The sequence below is a fragment of the Gobio gobio genome (genome assembly GCF_949357685.1).
Source record: "Gobio gobio genome assembly, chromosome: 4".
NCBI lineage: Eukaryota > Metazoa > Chordata > Actinopteri > Cypriniformes > Gobionidae > Gobio > Gobio gobio.
Window position 1 is genome coordinate 12,983,427 of NC_137100.1, and position 15,574 is coordinate 12,999,000.

At 38.5% G+C, this 15,574-nt stretch overlaps 1 protein-coding gene across 5 annotated transcripts in view; it reads right to left on the reverse strand.

Annotated features, from left to right (window-relative positions):
• rabep1 (rabaptin, RAB GTPase binding effector protein 1) overlaps positions 1-15,574 on the reverse strand; it is a 54,985-nt gene that overhangs the window by 26,398 nt on the left and 13,013 nt on the right. For 3 of the 5 annotated variants that reach the window (XM_079815988.1, XM_079815990.1, XM_079815991.1), the window contains exons 3-7: positions 12,031-12,234; positions 6,378-6,538; positions 6,055-6,174; positions 1,416-1,496; positions 772-907 (exon numbers count right to left, since the gene is read on the reverse strand). In XM_079815988.1, coding sequence (XP_079672114.1) covers positions 772-907; positions 1,416-1,496; positions 6,055-6,174; positions 6,378-6,538; positions 12,031-12,234 — 702 coding nt within the window. The remainder of the gene's footprint in view (positions 1-771; positions 908-1,415; positions 1,497-6,054; positions 6,175-6,377; positions 6,539-12,030; positions 12,235-15,574) is intronic. The other 2 variants (XR_013816422.1, XM_079815989.1) reach the window with 1 other exon arrangement.

The following is a 15,574-nucleotide window of genomic DNA, read 5'->3' on the forward strand; positions in this document are numbered from 1 at the left end:
TAAATTTGATTGGTAGACTGGGTAAACCCAGCCTAACCCTAACCCTAACCCTAACCCAACCCTAACCCTAACCCTAACCCTAACCCAGTCTGGAAACCTGTACATTGATTTCTACAGCTGCTGTTACACTTTTGCGGGAACCAATCACAGACTGGCTTATCCACTTGGCGTGCTATTGGAGAGATTATCACGATGACGGATAGAGAAGCGATGGGTCGTTGCCCGTTGATCACGTCTCTTGTGGTCTGATTGGTTGAAGGACTATCCAATTGCGTACAGAGTAATTTAATTTATGCGCGTTTATGCTCGCGTGTGCAGTAGAAAATACAGAGCAGAATCCCCAGACCAATGTTCAATCTTAAATTGAGCTTGGTCTGGTGATAGCCAGACAATTTGCTTGGTTCAAATTCCTAAAAATTTGGGTCATGGCTTAATGACCATGGGAAAATGTGGGTCCCATGGCCAAACCAGTTAGATCTCACGAATGTCTTGTATCGGTGTCTGCTTGGACATGTCGGTAATGTGTAAATAATGCAAGTAAGTAAATCAAATCAATAGAAAACTAAATATTTGGCTGTGCACTTTGGGGTCACAATAGCTACAAAAATGTAAGACTAGAGACTGTAGAAAGCACGATGCAACCAACATGAAATGGCCAACCAATCAAGCAAAATAAGAAGAAAATGTAGAATTACAAAAACAAATACAATGTTCTATGAAAGTAAAATTTCTCAGAAATGTTTGTGTAAAAAAAATATTTTGGTTGCATACCTTCATGGAGTTCTTTCCGAAGTTTCTCTGCATCCTCTTGAAGGACAGATTTCTGGGTGTTGAGGACAGCAACATACATCTCCAAGTCTGTACGGCATGATTTCTCAGCCTCCAGGACGTGATTGAGTTCCTTCACCTGGGAATTAAATCAAGCACAAGTTCCAAACTTCATTTTTCATGAATAAAAGTAAAAGCACCCATACACAGAGGCCTTCATTTACAAGTCAAAAAAGCTGACTCAAAATAAACATTTTATGTTTGAAAATAAACTGGCAGACTCATTTGCAACCTTTCGACTTTATGGCTGAGACTCAACTGATTTATTACTCATTCCTGAGGCCAAAACATTACCACCACAATCATACTAAAGGCTGGAATGCAGATGCAACCTTGATTTATTTGTCTAGGTGCAATGTTCCCTCTAAGCGGTGCGCGTGCAGAAAGTATAAAATGCAGCGCAGAGGACAGACGCAAAATGTGTAGTGAAATCCATTTGATTGTAGTTTAAAGGAGAAATAATTGCAGTGCTTTGGTCAACTGCTATAAAGTTGGTGTCGCTATAGTTGCTACAGATAGAATCAGTGAATGCGGTTTACAGGTTTCATAGGAAGAGAATGATGTGAGCACGTGCAAGTGGTACTCACTGCAGAGCCAAATGACGTCCATCTCCACCTCTCTGGACGTCTAATGGGGTGGGGATAGTCCAGCTCCACCTCTCTGGACGTCTAATGGGGTGGAGGGATAGAGTTATGGGTAGGGTTAGGGTGTGGTAGGATATTCTATCTCCACCCATTAGGCCCAAATTACATTCGCTCCTCCTCGCTGGATGTCGAGCTAGCGAGGGGGAGCTAGATGTAAGCGGCACCCATTTGCTCTGCAGTGAGCAGCCTCTCAGCGCCAAGAGGCAGTGGGCCAAATCAGTCACGGTAAGAATACTGTCACGTTTGCAGTCCAAATTGCTCAATACGAGAGGCAACGTGAAACGCAAAGACATGAAATAAAACGTCATGTTTTAAAGAAGAGTGGCTTGATTAAGTGGTGGAAATAACGGATGATGGGCACAGCACGGTCGGTAGCAAAACGCAGAGACTTTTACAATTACATACCCACCACAGGTGTAGCGTGCAAACTCTAAATACCTCAAGTTACATACGACAGTTTAAATAGATTTGTGTCGGTGTGTGTGTGGGGGGGGTTCGATAATTATTAAAGAGTTCACATTCTTTTTTCTTGACAATATCTAGCTATTAGATCTATTTAAATGCTTCCGTTTGTTACAAAACAAATAGAAAAAGTTAAACTGATTTAATATAATGGTAACACTTTATAATATGGTTGTATCAGTTAACATTAGTCAATGCATTAGTTAACATTAACTAACCATGAACAACACCTCTGTTCAATTTCAGCATTAGTTAAATCTTAACTCACAAATACTGTATATTAATGCATCTATTCATGTTAAAGGTAGGGTAGGTAAGTATGATCTAAAACACTTTTGTCCAAATTCGTTTAAACTGTCTTTATATGTCAATACATAATTAAAATTTAAGTACTCTGAAAAAGAGAGTATAAAAATCGAGTGACTCTAGACTTTTTAATCTGCAATAAACACCGCTCATTATTTTCGTTCGGGCCGAATCAAGTGATTGGCTTGGGCGCCTGTCACTCTCTCTCGCTACCATGGCTACCACCGCTTTTGCTACAGGATCTGCCCACATGCGCGCACCCCACTGTTGCCAAGTCGGGCTACTTCAAACACTGTTGCCGCGGGCTGTTTTTCATGTCCGCGGGTTGAAGCGACCCCAATTATGTGATGTTTTGCCCCGGGATTTGCGAATTTTAGCAGGCAGTCCTGCCAAAAAGACACATATTTTACCCCCCTAACGCGATTTTTACCGGAGAAACACGATTGGGCTTGTTTTGGGCTAGTTTTGAGTAGCAATTGGGCGGATTTTGTTGTGAAAACCTGGCAACCCTGGCGCACCCGTTTGAGTTCAAGAGGCTGTATTTCTGCTGGACAGGTAATCTTTCATTTTGATTATACATTTTTTTGGTTTATGTTTTCATGAAGCATGTCTCACTAGCACACGTAGCTGCCTAATATAGCTAACATAACATTACTTAGCATAAAGTTACAATGTTATACACCTAGCGAGCCATTAGTAGAGATGATAAATACTCAATATGCTTAGCTCAAGTTGATCGCTGTCGTGTTGAATTTCGCAAAATGTAACTTTAGATAACACAATGCATGTGTAAAAGCTAGTATACCGCATCCAGGAACTTTTTTTAGAACTAAGTTAGCTTTAGCTACTACCCTCTTTCTAAACTCATTTACCATGTTCACCGGGAACTTTACCTGCACGTTTATTTTGGCCCTTGGTTTGTTTTTATTTACTCTACCAAAGTTTCTATCTTGTAATCTTCAAATCTTGTATCTGTGTGTGTCGTAGACACTGTGTTGTGTGTGTATTTTGAACTTTACCAGTATAGTTATTCTAGCTTGAGAGTGAGTACTAAAAGACATCTTATTTGTTTATATTCATAATGATAAAGTTAGATTTTTTATTACATGTGATTCTGACATGATGTCACTACATGCACTCCGCTCCTTCTTCTCCGGTAAATAATGCGTCTTCCAGCTGATCGCGGTCGGCGTGGCGCGTTCATGTGTTTTGGGGGCGTGGCTTTGGAAAGAGCCCAGAAGGGAGAAGGTGGAGTGAATGGAAATAATGAGCTGTCTTTAAAACAGTCGTGAGAGGTCTACAGACACTCGATTTTTTCAGAGTACTTACATTTTAATTATGTATTGATATATAAAGAAAGTTTAAACAAATTTGGAAAAAAAGTTTACCAAATCCTACCTACCCTACCTTTAATAGTGCAATTAGTCAACATTAGTTAATGCATTAGTTATCAACTAACCACGAACAATGCCTGTAGCTTTACTGTTTTTGTAAGGTTATTTTACTGTACATATTGTTATGATATAATGTTAACACATCAGTTAATTTTGAAATAGTGTACACTTGATAATAAGGTTCTCAAAAACCATTAATATATGCTTTGTTTAATAATGTTGATAAGGTACACTACACAACAGCATTTTTACCTTTAGTGTGTTAATTGCTACGTAAACTAATGTACAGTAAGATAAGCTTACAAAAACAGTAAAGCTACAGGTATTGTTCATGGTTCTAGCTAATGCATTAACTAATGTTAACTAATTGCGCTGTTAACGTGAATAGATGCATTAATATATGTGTGAGTTAAGATTAATGCTGAACATAGGTGTTGTTCATCTGCAGCGGCAGATCTTAAGCCTTAATAAACCAGTTGCTGTGATTCTGTCATTAACGTTAATCAAAGAACAAAGGTAACAGAAAATTGTAGCTTTAATAAGGATTAATCTATATTTAATTTATTATTTATGCAGTTAAGAAAAGGTGTTTGATAACTATTTAATTTATTATTTATGCTGTTAAGAAAAGGTGTTTGATAACTTTATTCTATTTCTGTATGTCTAACAGGTAGGGAGGTCACAGGTAAATCACAGGACATGTTTTATAATGGGTTTATGTTAAGATTTATCATATCATTAATGTTGTAAAAAATCTATTTTATAGAGACATCAGTACCAATATTAGTATCAGTGATTATTACAATATATATATATATATATATATTTAATCGCAATTAAATTACAGAAAAAAATGTGTGATTAATTAGTTGTTGTTTTTTTTTAAATTGATTGACAGCACTAATTTACTTTTATATTATATTATATTAAATTATTATTATATACACTTTATAATGAATTGATCTCACAAGGGGATTGTTTAGGGCTCCTTGCCATTAAAGAGTTTGAAAACCCCTGATATAGAAAATCTTGGAAATTAATAAGCAGTAAACATTTCAATTTGATGTTTTAAATTTATTTCATTTTTAATTTCTTTAATTTTGATTGAATACCACCTGTTGCCAATAGTTGACAGCACAAAACACATTATGGGTGTCCCAAAACATCTCAGTGTAACTGCTTCATTTTTTTCACTGTATATTATATTACTATAAAATAATTAAACTGTCCTGCGAGAGATTTTTAAAAGAATTCATAGATTTTTTTAATAAAGACAACAAAAAAAAAAGAAAATCTCAGGTAACCTAAAATGTGCTTCATTTAGTGACTTCTGAATTTGCAGCTTGGTTTCAAAAATAAAAGTAAAAGATACAACATTTAAAAAAACACAAAAAGATATAATGGCACAATAAAATTAAAAGTTACAACTGCATGATGAAACCATTTTTGTGTTTATGTACACTGTACAGGGCTGGGGGGTATTCCAGAAAGCAAGGTTAACTTACCGTCATATACAGTACCATCGAACTCTCGGTTGATTAACCCAAACCTTGCTTACTCGAGGTATGCTGGTTCCAAAAATGAGTCCAGGAGTAAGTTCAGATAAATCAGAGTATGTTCCCGGGTAACACACAAGACATTCTCAACAGAGCGACAAATCTATGATTCACCATGGAAACAGACGCTAGGAAATAGCGCCATTCTACTTCCTCTTCTTCTTTTATTTAATGGTGAGTTACATAACCTACTTAGTGCACATCGCCACCTATTTGGTGGTTATGCAATTATACATTTCAATATCTTCGTTTAATAAGTAATCTTTATTCACGGAGAATAAGGATTATATTGTTTTAATTTGATGCTAATTAATTGAATGCAGATCCATGTGTGAGATGACAAAATTAATTATAAATATATTTGAATTTAATTAACATTTTACATTTTTAGAATTAATATATAATATTGTATATTACATAACTCAAACAAATTAGGTTATATTAATAACTATATTAATTATATAAAACACATCTGAATACCTCTTAAGCAAACTAACCCTGGATCATGAGCTGCTCTGGAGCAGGTTATGTTCAGAGAATGAGTTGCCATGGTTACATACCCTGAAAGTTACCTCCGTTTTTGGAACCGAAAGTTGAGGTTATCCGCTTATTTGCTCTTAAACATACCTGGGTATGTCATATAACCTGCTTTCTGGAATACCTGACAGGTATAAAGAATGTTTTTGCTCAGTTTTGCTCACCAAGAAAAAAAAAAAAAAACTTTGCCCAGGTGTGAATTTGCCTATTCATGGGGTCATGGTAACCACAGAAAAAAGGAATGAAATGACACATAAATGTGTCACGTCTAATAATAAATGTGAACTGGAACTGGCTCTCAGTTCCACATTTTTATGCACGTCTAACCTTTGCCGCCTCAAGTTCCTTAACTCGATCTTCTGAGCTTGACAGTTTGGCCTTCAGCGCAGCAATCTCACTCTCCATTGGCATCACCACAGAGCGTAACTTCTCAGCGTCCTCCTGAGCCTAGATTGAAATTACAAACCCAAGCTTGCTTAACAGACAGACCCAACACCAACATGATGCAAACACTCGGAGTCATGATTCAGAGTCACTTGAGTTTTTTTAGCTTTGAGTCACGATTTCGAGAAAATTACTATGCATTATCGATTTCACATTTCTAGCAAACTAAAATCATAAAGTAGACATATTATAAAAGCAAACCAGACCTTCTTCATCTCATTCTCTAAATTCTCCTCCTCCTGTCCCTCAGTAAGACGGCGACGTAGCTCGGCCACCTCTCGCTCCATCCCATCACGGTACTGTGTCCACTGAGCACGCTCCTGCTCCAACTTCTGCTGGAACTGCAACTTGAATTCTCGCTCTGCATCTGAACACACACGCGTCAAGATAAGGATTTATACATTAAAATTTAATTCTCAAACACATTTTACATCCACAGCAGACGGCAAAAGAAATCTTGCTAATCCTTCCTTGTCCAAATAGGGTTTATTTATGACGTTTATGATTTAACAAGGATTACACTGAATCTGAACCCACAGAGGTACTGCGGATTTCTTCTCTCTCTATACATCATGTGTCTCTTGAATGTTCATTTATTAAAGGGGTCATATGGGGATTTTTAAGATTTTCCTTTTCCTTTAGTGTGTAATGTATCTGTTTGTCAGATTTTTTTAAGTCGACATATGTGTGATGAAAGTCGAGTTGACGTTATTAATGAACAAATAAGTCTGAACCTTGAGCCGAGATGCGAACGCAGGTTTTCTTGTGAACAGAACAGCTATGGCATTTATGACACAGCTTTGCCCAAAATGTTATTGCTCCTACAGAACAGCTTTTTTTAATCAGTTCTTTTGTCTTTGGGTCGTTATTTCTCACAGATTTCTGCTCGTTCTAAATCAGATACAGATAAATTAGAGATTACATTTATATGAATGCATTATAGAGAGCGATTGCGTGTGAATTCATTAACTCCACATGGTAGCGTCTTTCTACTAATAGTGAAGCTGTGGGTTTTAGTTAAGAAATATATGCAAGAACTTAAGTTTCTAAGCTATTTTATTGATAAAAATCACAGAACAGTGTTGACAATACATTTCTGCGCTACTGAATGATTCTGTGTACGGCGCACGCGATCTGTGCATGATGTGCGAGTTATGTGTGTGCGTTATAATGCAGCACAGCGTTAGTTTAGAGCGGCAATTAATGTGCGTGTACAATAAGCTGTTTAAAACGTGCATTCTCCCGATCAATTTTGAGCATCCAGGTGGCATAATCAAACCTGTCTTTTGGAGAGCTCTTGGATCTATTTGTCGCTTAACTATTGGAAACGGAGCGTGCATGTCAGGAAATGTCTTATCCTGTTGCGCCCTCTATAGCCCAGCGACTAGTCGACGTCAAGCTTAAAGCGCCATGGCAGGGCATTAAAGTCGACAAGTCGATTAGTCAACTAGTCTGTGCAACCCCTAGTTTGTACATGTATATCGTCGCTGTCCGATGAAAACCACGTATGTCCATTTTACAGATTTTGAGATTTTTCGACGGATTGAATGTCCAGGTTCATTTCCGTATACAGTGTGCTTCACATATCTAAATGGCCAATGAAAAGTTGTGAAATCATGTCATCTGATTTTCACGTATATCCATTTGGTGTCAAAGCTGTCAATCACGCCGCGTATCTCCTGCCCTGTGGAAGCATCTCGCCGGTCTCGTGAAGTTTCATCGAAGCTCAGCACTGGATAGCCGAAAGTACGACATTGAAGCTTTCCACAGTTTAGTTCTAATCTAGTTCTTCACAGATTAGTTTGCTTGCTAGTTCTTCACAGATTAGTTTGCTTGCTAGTATGTAAATAAACTCGGTCTCATTGATAAGATTCAAACTTTTTTTTTCTTAGTCAAACTGATCCAATTTTAGCCTGTAATGCTACTGTCATGATTGTCACTAGAACATGCCTCACTCATACTGATATCACCGCTTGCCAGAGGCTGAGAATGTCCAGCACGTATTCCTCTGTCAATATGAAATGTGACTTGGCCATTCTAATTAATGATCGGAAGAACGCGTATCGACCACCGTTACTGTAAAATATGCACGTATGTCCATTTAAACTCAATTTTGGTCAAATGTGTATTATATCATTACACTGTCAAGAATATGGTTACATGTAAAGATGCCGTACCAAGTATGACAACGCTACATTCAACTGCTTTTGAAATACAGTGTTTTTTTTCACTCCCTGAAAAGTAACCGTTTTGGACATACGCGAGTTTCATCGGCCAGCGACGATATGGTCTGCAAAGTTACAAAGCTCAGTCTCCCACAAAGGGATTATTCTATATAAAAGAGAACAATGATCCAGACCTGCCTAAATGCCTCGATCGAAGTCCAGATATTACTTCCGCAATGCCCATCCAAAGGCATTCGCAATGAAAGAAGACTTCAGTGAATTGCGGAGACGCTGTGTAGACGCGAAAACAAAAACCCTTTGTTTGGGCATCCAAAAATGGAAGAAAATATGAAGATTTACGCTTACATTTCCGACACACGTTTGAGGTGTTTGTCCAATCACAAGCTGGCCACTCAGAGCACTCTGAGATTTTCTGAAGGGGCTTTGTAGAAATCAGCACATTTCAGACAGACTGGGAATAGAGGAGCTGCAATAATGTACAATAATGTTTGAGCATTAAAGGTCCAATGGAAAGAAAATGTCATTTTATGAGGTTTTTTAACATTAATATGAGTTCCCCTAGCCTGTATATGGTCCCCAAGTGGCTAGAAATTTTGATAGGTGTAAATCGAGTTCTGGGTGTCCTGCTCTGCCTTTGAGAAAATGAGAGCTCAGACGAGCCGATCTGGAATCTTCCCCATATGTCGACATACAGGGAAGGTTACCTCCCCTTCCTCTGCTTTGACCGCCCACAGAATTAGGAGAAAATGGATTCCGTTTTCGCAATGTCAGCACAGGCTTTTACGATATGAATTCAACAGCACCGCCACAAACAGTGAGTAACAGTGTTCATTAATGCCTGATCTGTGATCAGTGATTTCTGATGTGTAGCTAAATATTCAAGTTCACACAGACTTTCTTTTAGGGGTGTGCCAAAAAAAATCGATTCACAGAAGAATCTAGATTCTCATTTGCAACGATTCAGAATCGATCTGAAATGTCCAAGAATCGATTTAATAAATTAATAAAATCAGCTGGCTGTTCGCCTCCGTTTTGTAACTAGCCTATACGCGACGTCCGGACGTCACCACGCAGCCAGTTTTTGAACGGGAGCGGCAAATCACTAAAACAGAGAGGAAGCAAATATGGATGAGAGGGAGATCCAACCAGCCCCGTCTTCACTTAAAGCTAAAGTTTGGCGTCATTTCGTTTTTTACCGAATGCCTGGAAGCACTGCGCTGGACATGACACACACAGTGTGCAAGCTTTGCAAAATGAAGACCAAGTACTTCGGCAGCACAACAAATGCGCGGGCTCATATTACTAGGCATGAAGGTGCTGATCCACTTGTCCGTGCAACACTTCTGTCGCGGCGCACTCCACTTTATTCCTATGGGTGACGACAAGCGACTTTAACGCGCCCGCATAGCATTCCGGGAAGGCGGTGCTGCATCTGAACAAATGCCGTGCATCAAAAAAGCTGACCGAAGCTCAACTTTATGCAAATGAATCCGTTGAACGCGACGCGACCATCCAATAAAAGTAGAGCACATGGAGACGGAGGGAAGTCTCTCGCCGGTCCTTTGTTTTTGATTCCCTGCTGGCTCAAACGCATGCCCATAGCGCTAAACTTGAGGAACGCCCATCAACATACACATGAAGGGAAGCATCACAACACCACGCTTCAGTCGTGCCGCAAAAGTGGATCAGTATCGTCACCCTGAGCTCAGCGACACGGAGCAGAGTCAGCCGCCAGCTGCAGACCATCGCACACTGCAGTGTTTCACGAAACTCCAAGCACTTTATTTTCATAACTTGTTATTCTTTAAGTTACTTTGTCTGACTGAGAAATATAGATTTTTTTTTGTCTTCACCGGTTGTGTTCTACATGATATTTGTGGTAAACTGCAACTTTCCTGGGAAATGCATCTATGTTCAACCATTTTGTATTTTGAAGAAGCACTTTATTTTTGTTCCAACTTATTTTATAGCTAGCTACTAATGAGTAGCAATTGAGAACCAGACAATGTTTTTGATAAAAGGCACTTTCCTGAGAATTGAACTTAATAAATGTGAAAAAGACACTTTAATGTATTCGTTTGTCATTCTGTATAGCAAAGCAGATGAGAATAGATCATGATCAGAAACCTGATTAGAAATCATTATGGATAAAATCGAATCGTTTTGAATCGAAAATCTTTTTGAATCGAAAATCGATTATGAATCGAATCGTGGCCTCAAGAATCGGAATCGAATTGAATCGTGAGATGGTAAAAGATTCCCACCCCTTCTGTCTTTATACATTGTTTATGCATCCGTGAATCAAGGCAGTGACTAAACGATCAACTTCACATCGTTTCTCTTAGTAGCATGAAACAAATCTGTTATTTAAATTGTGATTAGATGCTAGATTAGCGATCAAAGAACACTCTCTTTATAATGTTTGGATCTGTCAATCACACGTCGTGAGTGTATCTGCACACTTGCCCAAACTGCGGTTATAACGAATGACGCTGTTATACTGCACATGAAGCTCTTACTGTATTCATATCGATGTCGTGTTTGCTGTTAGTTGTGTTCAAAGCATTTCGTGAGAGAAAATGCATTGCAATGACGAGATCACTGCATTCACGCGATCCAACAACAGACTGCCTGTGTACTCAATGCTCATCACTGCAGCTTTTTCTCTTCTTGAGATCTTGCTAAACCACGCCCCCTCCGCCACAAGATCTAATACTCATTTCAAATGCAAAGATGTCAGCCAATCACAACAGTGGGCGTTTTCACTGAAGTCTCACATCAGACACGCCCCTTCAAACAGAGCATTCAAGCCAGAGGGATAATATCAGAATAGAAAAATGCCTTTTATTTCTTAATTATTACATTTTATGATGTAAAAATCATATTAACAATATAAGTACACCTCAGGAAATAATTTTAAAAATCCACGCCATGGGACCTTTAAAGGATGTTATACATCCAATAAACAAAAAATATCATTAAACTTTTAAAATATCCTCATATGACCCATTTCAATTCTGTCAGCTACCAACATGAGTGAAGTGTTTAAATACATTAAAAACATTTTACTGGAGATAGAATGATATGTTTTGCAGTTCTTAAATAGCAGTTTACTGATAAATGGGGAAAATGGGGGGGATAAAAAACAAACTTAAACAAGCACACAACTAAAACATATATTTTACAAATGCATTTTTATATTTTTTGAAAGAAGTCTCAACCAAGGCTGCATTTATTTGAAAAAAAAAAACCTGTGATGCATTTTTTTTTCAAGATTCTTTGATTAGAAGGTTTAAAAGCAGTGTAAATTCAACTAAAACTATTACAAAAAACTGTCGAAGTAAAGCGGAAATAAAATATAAATGTTAGATGAAACACTAAAAACAAACATTTAAAACAAAATGAAATGAACGAAATTTAAACAAAACTTAGAAATGTTGTTTTGGCAAATAACTGAAATAAACAAATATTTAACATATATACATATATATATATACATATATATATACATATACATATACATATACATATATACACACATACATTATATACATATATACACACATACATTATACATTATATATATATATATATATATATATATATATAAAAACTCGGTTATGAGAATCAGTTACCACACACTTAAGCATAAAAATAATCAGTATCAGATTACCTTTCATAATAGCCTGCAGTGACGCCACCTCCTCCTGCCATTGCTGCTTGACCTGGTCGATGGCTTCCTGCTTCGTGCTCTCAGAGACGGTGGCCACCGCTTTGATGGTCTCCATCTCTGCTCTAGCCTCGGCAACCTGGTCCTGCATCTTGCTCAACTCTGCCTGGGCCTTCTCCAGTATAACTGCCTGCTTCTTCAGCTCCTCTGAGATATTTAGAGGACAAGCACAAAGGTTTATGTAGAGGAACCGTCAGTTTCAAGTCACATTTGTTTCACTCTTGCACTGTGTCCTAAATATATGATGTTTAACCAACTTGTTAAACTAACCCTGTTTGGACCCATATTTATTGCGGTTCCTCTTGTGATCGGATCACCTGACACAATTGTACTAGGTGTAAAAGGAGCCTTGTGTTCAGATCCCGGCTAACATTGTTTGAAACTTATCTGGTTTAGTACTTTTGTCCTGGCCCAGGACAGATTCACTATGAAATAAAGATCTATGACAACTGAACTGTTTGCTAGTTGTTCAGTCTTCAGTATCTATGTGCATCCAGGCGTAATGTGTAATGGATTGTGTTACTGTACATGTCTATTGAAAAGGTAAGAACTGGTTTGGGAAAAACCCAAGAAAAATGTTTTCCTTTAAAAGGTGCCGTGCCACAAGCAAATTTTTCTGAAAAACACAACTGTAGCCAATCAGCAGTAGAAAGTGTATACACATGATGGAGGAGGATAGTTGAGAAGCATTACAAAAAGAGAAAAGCTCAGAGGAATATCACTGGTAAATGAAGGGTCATGATCAGAGAAGAGCTTTAGGACCTGGATCAGTATTAGAAAAGCTTTTCAGCGTAGGGCTGGAACGATTTGACCTAAAATCAAAATCTCGATTAATTGAACATTTTACCTCGATTACAATTAATGAACGATTATTTTGCTTTTATTTTTAATATAATTAAATATACATTAATATAAATTTGTTTTGCTTTACTTTTTTGTCATAGTTCACTGATAAGGTTTGTACTGTAAATGTGCTCAACTATTAAAAGGTGGGATATTTTTTTCTAATGAAAACGTGCATTTCTTTGTGATTTTAAAATACTTGAAGGAAACCGCTCACTTTCAGCAGTTATTGTCTATGGGTCTTTCTGTTTGTTGTACATTAGCACAGTAGGCCTACATTACATTTATTTGAATGCATTAATGAGAGAGAGATGGTGTGTGAATTAGTCATACCGTCTCTATTAATTATGAAGCTGTGGTTTGTATCAAAAGGTAGACAAATCTATGCTATGACGGTTGAGTTTCTAAGCTACTTTAGTGATGAATCACAGCGTTGACAATGCGTTTCTGCGCTCCTCTCTGCGCGCAATCTTCACGTGATGTGCGAGCTATTGTCTGTATGAGTGTCCGTCTCACCATGCATCAGCGCATTAGTTCAATATAATACACATCTGATGGTCTAAAATCGCTTCAATGTTCAAACTGGCAGGCCTTAACACACATACAAATGTCAAAGCTTTGTGAAGACCATAGACTGTAAAAAAATATGGACGTAGTGTCCGTGACGTCACCAATAGGATTATGATGAGCAGTTTTGAAGCGTAAAGTAGGGTCGAGCTGGCCGTTGCCATCTTGGCAGCGCGTCACTCCCGGATAATAGAAAATGGGCAAAAAGGTGGGACGTGTGCGGAGCTGAGGTGACGTGATGACTAATGCTGCCTTCACGTGCTATCGGAAATTTCCTAATTCCCACTTTAGAAGTCGTGATTACGAGCTTGTTGCATTCAAGTGCTTTGTTGTTGAATGAACAGGAATCATGGTGAACACCAGGTTTATTCTTGACTATTAATTGGTCAAATCTAATTAAAACAACATCATATGTAGTGTGTCATGCACTAACAACCATATAAACATTCCAGGTAGTCCGCCGTCGGCCGATTCTGCATTTCAGTCAAATGCAGGCTATTTTCGCTGTGTATCAAACATACAATACGCTTCAAATGATTACTCGGACATGTAAATATGCTCTACATTAATATCAAGACAAGACGACCTAGCTTTTCTGGGGGGAAAACTAATAAAACCACACCTGCCACAGCATTAGTTCTCCCCGCCACCATGTTTAAAGTTTATGGCACGCCCATCTCGGGAATTGGGGTATAAAAATTATTTCCAAACCTCCCAGTGGTAAACACGACATCAGAGGGCGTTCAGGTGCATTTTTTACCTAGGAAACTCTATTTACTATAATTCCGATAGCACGTGAAGGCGGCATAACAGACAGCAGATAAATGGCTATCCACCTGTCACTCAAAGTGGCCACGCCCTTAATTATGCAGATCTTTAATGCTAGACCAAAACCACCATTTGTACCAGGCTGTAAACATGTTTACTCTGCTGTAAAGTTGGGCATTTTAACATGGGGCTCAATGAGATTCTGCTCCCTTCTGGAGCCTGTCCCTAGTGGCCAGTCGATGAATTGCAGTTTAAGTCACTTCCGTATTGGCTTCAAGAGAAACTGCTGGAGGTTGCCGCTTGGTGAGGATGCAAGTGAAGGTGATCTGGCTTCAGGGCGCGTGCATTGTCAGAGACATGACATGGCTTTCTGCGTCAAAGAAAAAAGCTCATGAGCACTGAACGGAGATGTTTTCCATATTGTTGTTCTTGAATAGTGTAAAATCGCTTGGCAAGCCTTTAAATGCATTTAATTGACAAACTTCACGAGGACGCAAGTGACAGTGATCTGATAGTGAACTCGTGCCATCTGTGTATCAGCGCAGATAAGAACGGCGATTAACTTACCTGTATAAACTGTGTAAAACATGCAATTACCATAGTAATTCTGAGCATCCAGATTGTATAAACAAAGATAACTGTGCTCCTGAATCTTTCCGTGTGCCTGCAAACTGCACTTGATGTGACTGGACGGGGCGGAGTCACGAGACTAAAACCAAAATGACCGACATGGGAAAATTACGTCGGTTAGACGATCTGAATTTCGTATTTGATTACTTTTCGATTAATCGTCCAGCCCTATTTCAGGGTTGGAGAGACCCAAGCGGAATGGCCTGAAAACGGTTGCAGAGGTTGCGTTGTTTCTAGAGGTGTTGAAATCAATTATTTAATTGCGACGCAGACATGGACTATTCTGCATCGATGCAGTAACACACCATAATAGATTATAGCTTACTGGCGTTTCTCTGACGTCATTCGTCATATACGCGCTCCTAGCGCTAGTGTATAATGGCGAAGGGAGTTGGAAAACTTGCGAGTGAGTGCATGTGTGCGTGCGAGCGTGTGTGTGTGTGTGTGTTTGCAAGCGCATGCTAGTATGTGTGTGTGTACTTGCGAGCGTGTGTGTGAGCATTATTGTAACTTAAGTACACTACTTGACAGTTTCATGTGCTTTTAGTAGCCTATTTACTAGTTTTTATTACTTAAATGTCAAGTCACCTTTATTTATACAACGCTTTATACAGTGACAACTGGAAAATGGTTAAGTCCGGCTGTTGTTCAGCTGAAGACAGTTTAGTGTTTATTCAAT